General features: G+C 38.5%; 1 protein-coding gene across 1 annotated transcript in view; it reads right to left on the bottom strand.

Moving 5' to 3' along the window:
• Positions 1 to 13,874, bottom strand: part of zfyve1 (zinc finger, FYVE domain containing 1) — a 42,862-nt gene that overhangs the window by 6,072 nt on the left and 22,916 nt on the right. Inside the window, exon 9 of the mRNA XM_039741280.1 lies at positions 4,868 to 5,048. Within this exon, the coding sequence (XP_039597214.1) occupies positions 4,868 to 5,048 (181 nt within the window). The remainder of the gene's footprint in view (positions 1 to 4,867; positions 5,049 to 13,874) is intronic.

The following is a 13,874-nucleotide window of genomic DNA, read 5'->3' as shown; positions in this document are numbered from 1 at the left end:
TGTCAAAAAAAAAATCCCTAATTTGGGAAAGGACAGAAACAGCTACTTCAGGAATAGCTCCTGACATTCAAATTTCCTTCAAATACTCTGAAATGGAGGGATGCTCACATTTCACACTAAAATGTATTTATAACAACAGTTACATCAGGACCCTGCAATCAATGAAAAGCTCTTGACTGCGCTCAGATTAGGTAAGCAATAATTCAAATTACTCTCTAAAAGAAAATGAAAGGTCTAAATAACATAAAAAAGCTCCTATGGGCTTTTGGAAGCTTACAGTCAGAGTAGAGAGACAACGGTCACCAATAAAGAGACAAAGAAAATTCTAAGAGCACCAGTGCTTTGGTTTTAGACACAGCATTTTAAAAACTTGTGTAGCGTTCTTTTGCAAAAACTGAAAGGGTGTACAACATTCTGGTCTCAACACCACTTGTGCAGTAACAAGGAAAAAAACAGCCCAACTTGAAACAATAGCATCATTGTTTATAGTGGTTAAAGCAGTACTTTCTTGCTGTTATAGATGATCTACAATGATTATTATTGTCTTCAACAAATCGTGCCCTGAGTCAAAGAAAGATTTGACATTTCTTTTCTTAGTGTGACCATACAACACACTCTACAATCTCAGGCTCACTAAAATATGTTTTCTTGCTGTTATTAAAGGAACCAGTGTAGGAAAAGCTGCGACAACTTTACATTTCTTATTCTTCCGCACACATAATGAGGAGGACCAGTGAGATAGGATTCCACAACCCATTTTATCTGCGTCTTTCAGAGGTTACTTTGTTATAATACTTACTGCATCTCAATTCAGCTGTGCAAATTTGATTTACAACTTTCTTGTCCAACTATATGTAGATTAATTAATAAATTCATTCATTCATTCATTTTCCACTGCTTATCCGTGATCAGGCCCCAGAAGCAACAGTCGCAGTGAGGCTGACATGCTCCTTTCCCCAGCTATACTTGCCAACTCATACTTTGCGATCCCGAGGCACTCCCAGGTCATCTGGGTGATATAATCCACCCAGCAAGCTCTGGGTCTTTTCCCCAGGTCTTCTACCAGCTTGTCATGACCGTAAAACCTCCACAGGGAGACATCCGTATCAGATGCCCAAACCACCTCAGCTGGCTCTGGATACAGAAGTTCAACGGCTACACTCCAAGCCTCCCACTGAAGTTTGTGTTCTTCATCCCATCTCTAAAGGAGAGCCCAGTCACCCTGCGGAGAAAGCTTAATTTGGCCGCTTTTACCTGCAATCCCATTCATTTGGTCAATAACCAAAGCTCAAGATAATAGGTGAGGGTAGGGGCATAGATGAACAGATGAATCATGAGCTTTGCCTTCTGGCTCAGCTCTTTCTTCACCACTACAGACTGGTATAGCAACCATGTTGATCACATAAACCTTTTTCCCCATCAGTCGTGAATATGACCCCAAGGTACTTAAACTACTCCACTTGAGGCAGTAATTCCCCTTCCCACTCAGAGAACACTGTCCACCTTTTTCCTACTGAGGACCATGGCCTCATATTTGGATGTGCTGATCCTCATCCTTGCCACTTCACACTTAGCTGCTAATTGTCTCAATGCATGCTGAAGTTCACAGCTCGATGAAGCCCACAGGGCCAGGTCGTCTGCAAAAAGAAGTGATGCAGTTCCACTGCGACTGAACTAGATATCCTTCCCTCCCTGGTTGTGCCTTGATATCCTGTCCATGAAAATCGCAAACAGGATGAAAGACAAAGCACAGCCCTGGTCGAGTCCCACATCCACTTAGAACAGTGCTGACATATTTTTTGAGTACAATTACACACCTTTCACTGTGATTACTCAGAGACTAAGTGGCCCCTATTAAGGCCCCTGGAACCTCATCCTCTCCCAGCACCGACCACAGAATCCATCGAGGAACATGGTTATATGCCTTCTTTAAGTCCACAAAACACCCAAGCCCCTGCAATATCCTCATGAAGGTAAAGAGATGGTCCACTGTTCCACGGCCTGGATGGTGCCAACATTACCCCTCCTGGATCTAAGGTTCCCCAACTGGATGGAGTCTCCTTTCTAGTGCCTTAGCATAAGCTTTTCCAGGGAGGCTGAGGATTATGAATCCCCCAATAGATGGAACATTACATGTAGATGCTCTGCTGAAATTCTATTTTCTCTGCAAAGTTTATTGTGATGGGGGATTCTGTTTTAGTTTATTCCCCAAATTATTTTCATTTTTTAAATGTTTTTAATTCACATACCTCTCATTTACAAAATTGCCAGAGATTTTAGTTTATGTACTATATTAGGTTTGTAGGATTCGTTAAATTGCATGAACCATTACATTTTTTTATGAGCCTGACTGTGAGACTCCTAGTTTTCACAGAAATAAAAAATCTAGTTGTATTAAACAGTATATATAAGCAAACATATCTTCACATGAAAGACAGTGTAGGACAAAAAGAAAGATAAATAAAAAACTTTAAAAAATGCAGGATAGAACAGACATGTTGATTAATTAATCAGCAATACAAATATGGTGACAGATATAATTAAAAGGGCAGCCTGGAAACAAATTAATGTTACCTCAAAAACACCTTAAGCCTTTATGAATAACTACAAAACAGATCTAAAAAGACTTTTTTGGGGTTACTGGAACACTATGAGAAACTATTAAAAATCCACCCCACAATCTACTTTCAAACACTGTTACATTATTCTTACTTCATGGTTGTTTGGAATTGGTGACAAGGACACGATTATGCGGGGCCAATTTAGAACTTTCAATTAGCTTTACTTGCACATCTTTGTAATGTAAGGAAAAAAAAACAGGAGTACCAGAGAAACCCACACAGACAAGGGGAGAATGTACAGACTCCACAGAGAGTGATCCAGGATTAGGATTAAAACCAAGGACCACCATGCAATCCACTATGTCACCCACAATTAACAATATATATAACTGAGAACTGAGGCCAAATGTTTCTATCCATCTTAGCTAAGAGCTTTCCAACTCAAGTGTTTCACAACTCCACATATGTCATGATCCCATACATTCCTTGAGTGTAGAGTCACTACTATATTTCCGTAAGTGGTTATGTCCAAATAGCTGAGATGCATATTGATTCCCCCATTTTTGTACTCTCTAATTATAAAGACCAGATTATGAGATGCGGAGGACAACAGCCAGTAGTGCATTAGTTAATGCTGCTGCTTCACAGATCCATAATTATGGGTTCTGTCTCTGTCTGTGTGGAGTTTGTTTGAAACCCTCTCTCTGAGAGTGTATTCTCTTCCAGGTACTCTGGTTCATACCCTACATCCCAAAGGTTTGTGTGTTTGGTTAACAGACTATTCCAGTTGTCCCCTTTGTGAGTGAGTGGACCCTGCAGAGGAATGGAGCACCATGCAGAACTGGTTCCTGCCTTGCCTGCCATGCTGCTGGGATTGTCTCTGGAGCCTATGACCCTGAATTGCCATAAGCATTTCAGAGAATGTTATGTCAAATTTATTTCACTGTTGTGTACTGGCTGGTCTCTTAAAGGGCTTTCTTCAGTCTCATTTAAAGGTGTGTAAATAATTCTCAAAGCATTTGTGTTCAGTTCGCACTTGTCATTTCTTCATTTATTCCTATTAAGCTACAAATGACCTCTACGCTCACCTAATAAACATTTAAAGGTGTTGCGGTGTGAAATTTTACATATAAGTTGATATATATTTTGTATGTCTTTATTTGTAACTTATAACACTAATGTCTATCATAGATAAGAACAGCAATGGTTAGATAGTTAAGAACCAGTCCTTTGTACAACAGGGTTGGGCGAAGTGCCTCAAACAAGTCTGGCAAGTGACCCTCTGCAGGGCTCTCTCAGTCAACTCCCGCATGGAGGCCAACTATCTAGCTGGCAAGCTTCACCTTAACAAATGGTTTTGGGGCAGGGGTGAAAGTTACTGTGTACCCCCATTGGTCTGAAGTATGGCTGTTTGGAATTGGCTTGAATCAGAAGCCTTTAAGTAACATGATGCCCTATTGGCTGTAGGATTTGGACAGAGAATCTATACATTTGCTTGCTTTACCCTCCATCTCTCTCTCTCTCTCTCTCTTACAAACATCTAATGAAAGAGCATCCAACACACCATGACCTGAAAAGGACAACACAATGAAGAGCAATGAAGAGCACAGCTCGGCAGCCATATTGAGACAGGCAGGCGGCCTGTTCTGAACAAAGCTGACCAAAAACGAGGACTTAACTAGAGACATTTTAAGTAACTAACAAGTCTGTGTCCCTGAAACTACACATCACCATTTAACTATTGTATAGTTGCCAATATTCAAATGTATTTTGCTTATTGTTATTATTTATGAATATTATCAATAATACAATATTTAAAGTGTAACTTAACTCCTGCTTGTCTTTTACTATACTTAATTGCCTGAGGTTATAAATGTAGAAGGGAAGGTACCTTATAAACAGTGGCAAGTCTATGAGATTTGAGGCATTCTGACAAAGGCTACATATTAATAATACAAAAGGGGAAAGTAGAGTAACAGAGAACTCTATCAAGACAAAACACAAGAAATACTAATTATTCAATTTGTGATGGCGAGCCTAATATTAAACAAGGTAAATGTTTCTTTAAGAGCTTCTGACTCTGCACATTTGCAGAAATCCACTGCTTTGTTTCATTAAACGCGTCTCCATTTCAAAAATATATGCAAACAAAATGACATCAAAATACTGTTACTTGGAAATTATGTATTTAACAAAAACTTATTCTGAAGCAGGTGTGTCTGAAAATGTCATTACAAAAAACAAAAGCACCAAATTGTATGGCACTGTGCTGATTAAAGAATGATGTGTCTTAGTGGACTGCTTACCTGTGTAGATGCCCCGCGTTTCAAAACACCGGTCACAAACTCGCACGGGAACCAATCCCCACCCTCTTTCAGGGACAGGGCGGGATTTCATTGAGCAGCTATCACAGAAGCCCTCGCCACAGGCCCGGCAATGATGTTTTGCATCATTCTCTTGGAAAGCAGTGCCACACTGGTGACATTTCTAAAGAGAAAGACAAGGGAAAGAGCTTAGAGGAGTAAATGACACCGTGGAAAGAAATCAAATACATGTGCTTTACAAAGATATAAAAGATAATCACCGTTTATATGTTCATAATGCAATCACAACAAATTGACTCAATGGAGATCTTTTATACTGTACTTTTGAAGAAGAAAACAAATATTCATTGAATAGCACCAAACAAATTAACAAACTGAAAAAAATACAGAATAGCTTATTATTCCTAATAACTTGTTACGCTGAAATGTTAAGTGGAGGTTAAGTTCCAGATCATCAGATGCAACCATCCATCTCTTGCCTCAGTTTATGAGTTCCAAATTAAACAAAAAGTCAGCACAGACTCTTTCCCATCTGACAATATTTTTTGAAGTCCTTCAGTCTTGGAGGAGGTGACTGACTTAACCATAGCACGCTGAGGCTATAGACAACTTAATAAGCAGATTTTAGGCTGGAAGATGAGAGACTGGAGTCTAGATAAAATGTCAGTCTGTTGCAGAGTGTAGGCCACATACACATCAGAAAATTTAGAATATTAACTTCTAGGATTACCATGTTTTCCAAATCTCACACCAATTTTGGTGTCCCAAATTATTATTCTTTTTGTAAACTCCTCAATTGTCCAGCATTTTAAACATTACTTACTTCTCAGTTCATCAAGACAAGTCAATGCAAGTCAATTTGGAAGGAGCACTTTGCAGCCGGACATATTTCAAGTCTTAAAAATCACCAATCATATTGCATGAATTCTATTCAAAACAGGTGATATCATACCAATCAGATATCCTATATTTATTAAGCAATTGCAGGTTCAGGGCATTGCTCAAGGGCTCAATGGAGTGGAACAATTTCTGGCATTTACAGGATTCGAACCAGCAACCTTCCAATTGCCACCACAGATCCCTAGCATCAGAACCACCACTCCACCATAGATAGAATATAAATTAAAATTAAAAAAATTTATTTGGTTCAGAGAACAACAAACTGATATGCCAAATATGTGAAAGTAGATGTTCTTTTTCTTGTGGAGGACACAGAGATATTAATCAGCATATCAATACCAAAAAACATAAAGATGCTGAAAAGAATGTGCAACAAAAAAAAAAAAAAAGTGTGCAAAGTAGACAATGACTTGAAGCAGTTACAATTTACGTAAGGATGTAATTCAGCATATATAAAATATAACGCAAGTGGTGCTATGGGTCTTTCTAATTCAGTGGAGTTATTGTATGTGTAAGCTGCCTCAAAGCGATTCACCCCCAGGAAACGAATAAGCATTGTTTAGTCCTTTAAGGCCGGCAAGCCCCCAATGGACTAAACACGCAAAATGGAATTCTGCTAGTATTTAAGACATTTATTTTAATTATCTGTTTAACTTAGGGGAAAAACAGTCAAATGTGTCTGAAAATGCCCCAGCAGCATCCCCATAGGGCAGTTGGAGTGCCTCTGACGTCACTCTGTAAAGTAAAAAAAAACTGAAGAAATATGTATCCATGAACACTTTGACACACACCTTCCTCTCAGGGTTGGTTGAGTATTTTGGTATGTAGTTCTGCAGTAGCTTTGTTTTGTGAAAAAATTACATTTTACAGAACCAATCAAGACTAGAATTGACTTCCTAGATCAATCAGAGGCTAAGATATACGAGCAAAAGTAAAAGTTTTCGGATAAAATCAGCATTTGTATAACCCTACCTTGTTTTCTGATTATTCTTACAGCATAAACGGATCGTCATTCATTTACACAGAGAGACTGATGTGGCATGCACTGTTATCGAAATAGCACATCCAAAAGCTATTTACCTCTGAACAAGGAGTGCTATTTTGATAGTGATGGCGATGCTGAAAGTTTGTCCTAATATCACTGTTTGGCACTGAATGAATAAACCTTTTGAGGGGGTTTTGCATCTATTTGAAGACAAATTGACATTTACTTATTTGGCTGAAGCCTTTATCCAAGGTGACTTACATCATTTATGATACAATTGGTTACATTTCTTTTGTTTTTCCAGTTGGAGCACAGGCAGGTCAAGAGACTTGCTCGTGGTCACACAGTGTCAGTAGTAGGATTTGAACCCACAAACTCAGGTTTTGAAGTTCAAAGCCTTAACCACTACACCACACTGCCTGCCCTAAACGTATTTTGTTGGCATTTGCTCAAACATATACATCTTCATTTTTATAAATACTATACATGAGTGCCATGCAGGGGATGTTATGTAAAGGAGAGTGACGAACAGTGAGCTATAAAAGACATTCCATGCCACAAACCAGTAATTCAGTACAGTTTACATATGAGAGGGTTGATCTCTCTGATAAACATATTTAGTATTGCACCAGCCACCACATAATTCTAATATAGTTTTGAACATTATTTGTACATTATTGTTCTCAATGAGATCTGCAAAGCAAAGGGCACAGAGCCAATGAAACATAAGAACAGTGTGGCGGACTAGGCAACTGACTTATGTGGTGTGTCTCTGCAGATTCCTTCCACTCAGGCACACTACATTCAAATGTTTGATGGAGTTTCAATTATCGCTGGTCTCAGTACAAAGGCCACATCTGGAAGAAGGAAACTGCAGGCAGGAAACTCTTTGGCAATAGAAGGAATGTAAGGTTCCATTTTGTCTCATTCTGGACAGGAACTATTTTGAAGAGTGGAAAATGTAACACATTTTTAAGATTTTTTAATATAAAAAACTGAATGTTGTCGCATGCGGCTGGGGGTGGAGCCCAGCCGGGACGCCAAGGAGGACCGGAGGAGAGCTTGTGCCTCCTCCAGTCTACGAGGGGGCGACCACCCTGGTTGTGTTGGGGGCCACGGGTAGAGGGTTTGGAAGCCCAACCCTATAGGGGCCTGTGGCCACCGCCAGGCGGCACCCCGGTGCCTGAAGAACCCTGGACCTCAGCACTTCCGCTACACCAGGAAGTGCTGGGGGGGGAAAGAGGACTGGGGACACCCGGAGGGCTTCTGGATGCGCAGCCGGCACTTCCACCACACGGGGGTGTATCCGCGGGGGATTGCCGGGAAAGCAGCTGGAGCCCATCCGGGCTGGTATTTAAGGGGCCGCCTCCCTTCTATCATCAGCAAGAGTCGGGTGGAAGAGGACGGAGCTCGAGAGAGGAGTGGAGGTGGCCAGAAGGAAAGCATTTAGTCACTGTGAGGCCTGGACTTTGGGGGATTGGTGCTGGAGGCACTGGGTAGTGCACTGAACATTATTGTAAATATATTTATAAATAAACGTGTGTTGAGTGAATTAACGATGGCCGTCTGTCTGTGTCCGGGTCCAGTTCCACAATGTATATAATTCATTGTGTTTTGATGGAAAGAAAATGAGTCATTTTGAAAAATATCATTTTCAATATTATTTTCCAAAAACTGTTGGATCTGTTAATGCTTTGTATTTTTTTTCAACACAGAACTAAAAATATGAAAGGGATCTGTTAAATTTTTTGATATTTATATCAATTTTGTAGCTAAACTATAATTTAAACAAGATTCTAATATTCAGTTTTACTTACTTGTATAGGAAGTATAAGGAAAGCATTGCAATCGTCCAAATATTAGATGTTTAGGTTTTGATGAATCTCGACATTTTAGACCTCCCTGACTTTATTGAAATATAGGGAAAGTATTGGAATCCTCCAAAAATTCTGTTTCGAGATTTTAATGAATTTCAACATTTTAGACCTCCCTGAGTCCAAAAATACCATTTTTGGAATTCTGTCTGTGTGTAAACACGATAACTTGAGTACGCTTTCACTTAGGTCAACTAAATTTTGCATACAAGTATTGGGTACAAAACGTAGATTTCTATCAACTTTTGAGCTATTTCCGCTAACGGGAAGTGGTACTTTTGTTATTCATGCAGCAGCAGAGTCTGATTTATTCAAGTTTACTTTAATAATAATTGTTCAATATATTATTAATTTAATTTGATGTTGATGGTTCTTTAATGTACATAATATAAAAATATAATCATTGTCTTGTGGTTTGCTCCTCAAATATCCATCCCCATATCTGAGTATACGAGAAAGTCAAGGGGAGACCACTCCCGATTTTTGAAAAGTACAGCTTCTGCTGGAAAAATAATATAACACTTGGGGTAAAATTCCAGTTTCATGCAATACACAGGCAGACTTCAAAAACACTGGAAATGGCTTAGATCTTAGAAGGTTAAAGCACACAAGTAATAAAATACCTTATAATATGATAACCATTGAAGGCTTTCTTCAGAGTTGTTGTGGATATGAGCAGTGTAAACATGTTTGTAGTACACACAACTGTAAAAATCAGGGTACGCCTCAAAGGGGCCTTCTTGTTTTCTTTCATGGAGAATCAGTTTGCCCGGATTCACTCAACATAAACATAAGAAATCTCTATAGTAGGGGTATACAGCCTTTTTTCTCCCGAGAGCTACTTTTGCAGAATTAAAGTGGCCGAGAGCTACTCATGTTTTCTAACGTTTATTCTCATAGCTTATTTCAACCCAAACAAACTGAATAAGCTTGTTTTGCCTGAACAATTACAAAATGTCGGTGTCCACAACTCACATTTTGCATTAAAATATCACAAAAAAATATTTAGTTCACCTGCAAGTGCATTTTGTATGTCGGTATGCATTTTCTAGTGAATCTCATACTATTGAATTAAAACATGAATGGTCAAAACAAAACAATGCAATTCCAAATACACACATTTGTCATTTTGTTACATGTCACTGTTTCACTTTATTCCCATGTCCAGTTGTATGTGTGATGTGTTTTTTAGTTAGTTAGATGACTGGCACTGCATGGAGTCAACTGGAGAGGCAGGTGTATGGTGGAGTGCAGCCACTTAGGTTGACTCTTATGGAGTCATTTAAATGTTCATCTGTCAGTCTTGTTCTGAACTTTGATTTCATGAGATTCATGTCAGACTGTGTAGACCCAAACAAAGCAGACATTTTCAGAGCTGCTTGGTGAAGATTCTTATAGTTACCTGGCTCTACTAAGGTCCAGAAATGCTGAGAATGCTGTTGAGACTTTAACTGCACATTATTTTGAAGGTTTACTAATCTATACTAATAAAAGGCAAAGCCCTCACTCACTCACTCACTGACTCATCACTAATTCTCCAACTTCCCGTGTAGGTAGAAGGCTGAAATTTGGCAGGCTCATTCCTTACAGCTTACTTACAAAAGTTGGACAGGTTTCATTTCGAAATTCTACGCCTAATGGTCATAACTGGAAGGTATTTTTCTCCATTAACTGTAATGGAGTAGAGCTGCAAAGACGTGGGGGGCGGAGTTTCGTGTGACATCATCACGCCTCCCACGTAATCACGTGAACTGACTGTCAACGCAGTACGTAGAAAACCAGGAAGACCTCCAAAAAGCGCTGAAGAAAACATGCATTATATAATTGAGAAGGCAGCGAAACAATAAGAAGCGAAGCGAGTGGCATATACTATCATATTCATGAGTGCTGCTACCTCGGAAAGAAAGCAAGGTGTAAACCTAAACTTTAAATTAAGTTCATAGACAGGCTACCGCTGGCATTTCACATGCCCACAGGTAATGCGGGATACAAGTTTAATGAGAGGACGCAGGATATAAACGAGAGTTTTGATCACTTTGTAACTAAGTTAAAATTGTAGGTGAAGGGGTGTGCTTATGCAAATTCCGAGACTGTGTTTGTGGGGATTGACAGTTAAGGCGGGTGGGGAGTCACGCCATCATCTCCCTCCCACCTCATTTCGCTCTGAGCTGAGCTCATGCTAACGCCGTCTTCGAAGCAAATCGTCACACTGCCACCAAATACTCACAGAAAAATCCACAAGTTAATACACACGCTGTCTCTAGAGTTTCTCCACACTGAATCCTCCAGGCACTACTTACAAAAGGTCACATTGACAATCGTGTTACGCTATTTTTAAAATCTTTCCTTTTCTTAGCACAAGCACAGCTGAGAAGCTTCAATGCATGTGCTCCATAACGTTGAAAAATAATGCATTTAATCACACTTTGCATTACAAGCAAAGGGGAGCTTTTGTCAATGCATGATTTCCTGGTACATCGATTACATTGATCAGCGCATCCCGATTCATTTTACCCTCGCACCACCTTAGTTTGAGAAGAAGTATGAAAAATATGAGGTTAACACAGAAAAACAGATCACCAATTCAAGCTTTATGAATAATCGATTCGCCATCAATAATTGTTTTGGTAAAGCCATCCTCCTTCAATTTTATAATTTTTCCCCCACTAGCCATGATTAAATGAACGGTAAAAAGTAAGAGCGCGGGTGACTTATTTAGGCAGGAATATATATGACAGCAACACTCATGACAATGTCAATCATGTTACGTTATTATTAAAAGGTTTCCTTTTCTTTTTCATTACTTCTTTAACACACTACTCCTCCGCTGCGAGGTGCGGGTATTTTGCTATATATATATATATATATGAATGACCTCCAAAGAGCGCTGAGACTTTTTATATAATAAACGTGTGTACAAAAGGGGTCTCCTGCCCAGCAAAAGTCGAGCAGCCAGCGCCGGCATAGCTGTGCCGGCCTTTGAGACGCTGACTGCGCTTCTGCCTTAAGTCAAAGTGAGCACTTTTAATTTTTTTCATCCGCCCCCTGAGCTATAGCCCAGACAAGTGCAAACACGGGACCCCTTTTCTACACCACGGCAAAATAATATTAAGGCGATTCACACTTTCTTTTGCACGATACGATTATCAGGTCTCAGCTCGGATTATGAACACACGCATATGAGTGGAGGACTCACAGTGCCATCACAGCCGATTAATGGCGGGACGCCTCACCAGTCTACACAAGACCACCGCGACTGTCCCCAAAAGGCGATCATAACGCCAGCGAACACATCTCTATACTATATAAAAGAAAAAGGCAACTTTCCTTTCTTTACACCTTTTTTCCTTTTATCCCAAACCAAAGCCTTTCTCGCTTAACACTACAGAGGACACAAAACAAATTTTCTTTAAATGCTGGTCAGGCACATTACCAGAGGCACAAATTTGAACGTTCACATAGAAAATGTAATTTCTATACCACAGCCGTCGTGTAGCGCCTTTCAAAAGGGATCTACTACTGAGAGATGATCCATATATATTTTAGCTGCTGTTAGTTACTTACCTGTTGTGTTATACAGTCTTTAAAATGTAGTTTACCCGCAACCACTCCAGTAGTGCTCAATGTACCTGTACTTCTTAAAACGTTAATGTTTTACTGTTTAATAACTTATAGACTATATTTTATTATTTCTCCCTTGCACTCAGTGACCAAAGCTATACACACAAGTATATGTATGTGTATATATATGTATGTATATATATATATATATATACACACACACACACACACACACACACATACATACATACATACATACATACATACATACATACACACATATATATAATTTGTGTGTGTGTATGTATGTATGTGTGTGTATATATGATGTAGATAGGTATGTATATACATATATATATATATATATATATATGTATATGTAGATATGTAAATAGATATGTAGATATGAAGATATGTATGTGTATATATATATGTGTGTATATATATATATATATATATATATATATATATATGTATGTGTGTGTGTGTGTGTATATATATATATATGACAGCAGCAATCCAAGCTGTGAGAAAACAGTAAAAAGGAGGCGTGTCAGACGTCGTGGTACATTTTCTGATGCAGCTAGACGAAAAAAACTTTGTGACGCTGCCGCCAAATACACAAAACAATTACTTTGACAATCATGTTACATTATTTTTAAAATGTTTCCTTTTCTTTTCATAACTTCTTTAACACACTACTTCTCGCTGCCAAGCACGGGTATATATATATAGATATATATATATGATATAAATATATATATAGATATAGATATATATATATATATATAGATATATATAGATATATATATATAGATATATATAGATATATATATATAGATATATATATATATATATATATATATATATAGATAGATAGATATGAGAACAACACTCATATCAATGACAAAACAATTACATTAACAATCATGTTACGTTATTTTTAAAATTTTTCCTTTTCTTTTTCGTACCTTCTTTAACACACTACTTCTCCGCTGCGAAGCGCGGGTATTCTGCTAGTATATGATATATAAAATCCAGTGTCTGTATGTTTGTCCGTTTTTGACGGGAGAAATACTTAACAGATTTAGATCGTTTTTTTTTTTTTATATAATTTGCTTGAACATTCCAGTTGATTTTGTGACTTCTCTTATTTCGCTATGTATCATAGTTTGCTTCCGGTACCGATTTATTTGCGCAAATCTAAGAAACACAGAACGGGCCAAGTTTGGTGGTGCTCTCCTCACTCACTTGCCAGCTTCGGGACATGTTCCTTAACTCCTTAGCTAGTGAACAAGAGAACAATTGAATTCCAATTTGTTTGATATTTAAAATAAAGTCTTACTTAGGTCTTGATGAGTTTGAGTCCAGATATTCTCTGAAGTGTATGCCACATTGAAAAGACAGATTGCAATTCAGATTGTGGATCGTGATTTTGTGTTAAAAGGATTGTGATATAATTTTTTTGGAAAGATTGCCCACCCCTAATTTGACTAATCAAGTTTTCAAATTTATGTAGGATTCATTAACCCTTTGGCGAGTTATTGGAAAGGGGTTGCGAGCGACATGTTGGAGACCCCTGCTCTATAGGAATACTGCAATCATTCACATGTCACAGAGCAGACCATTTAATAATAAGAAGAGAGGACACATGTTCACTGCGACACAC

The sequence above is a fragment of the Polypterus senegalus genome, chromosome 18, assembly GCF_016835505.1.
Source record: "Polypterus senegalus isolate Bchr_013 chromosome 18, ASM1683550v1, whole genome shotgun sequence".
Classification (NCBI taxonomy): Eukaryota; Metazoa; Chordata; class Cladistia; order Polypteriformes; family Polypteridae; genus Polypterus; species Polypterus senegalus.
This window is presented reverse-complemented; position numbering and strand designations above follow the sequence as displayed.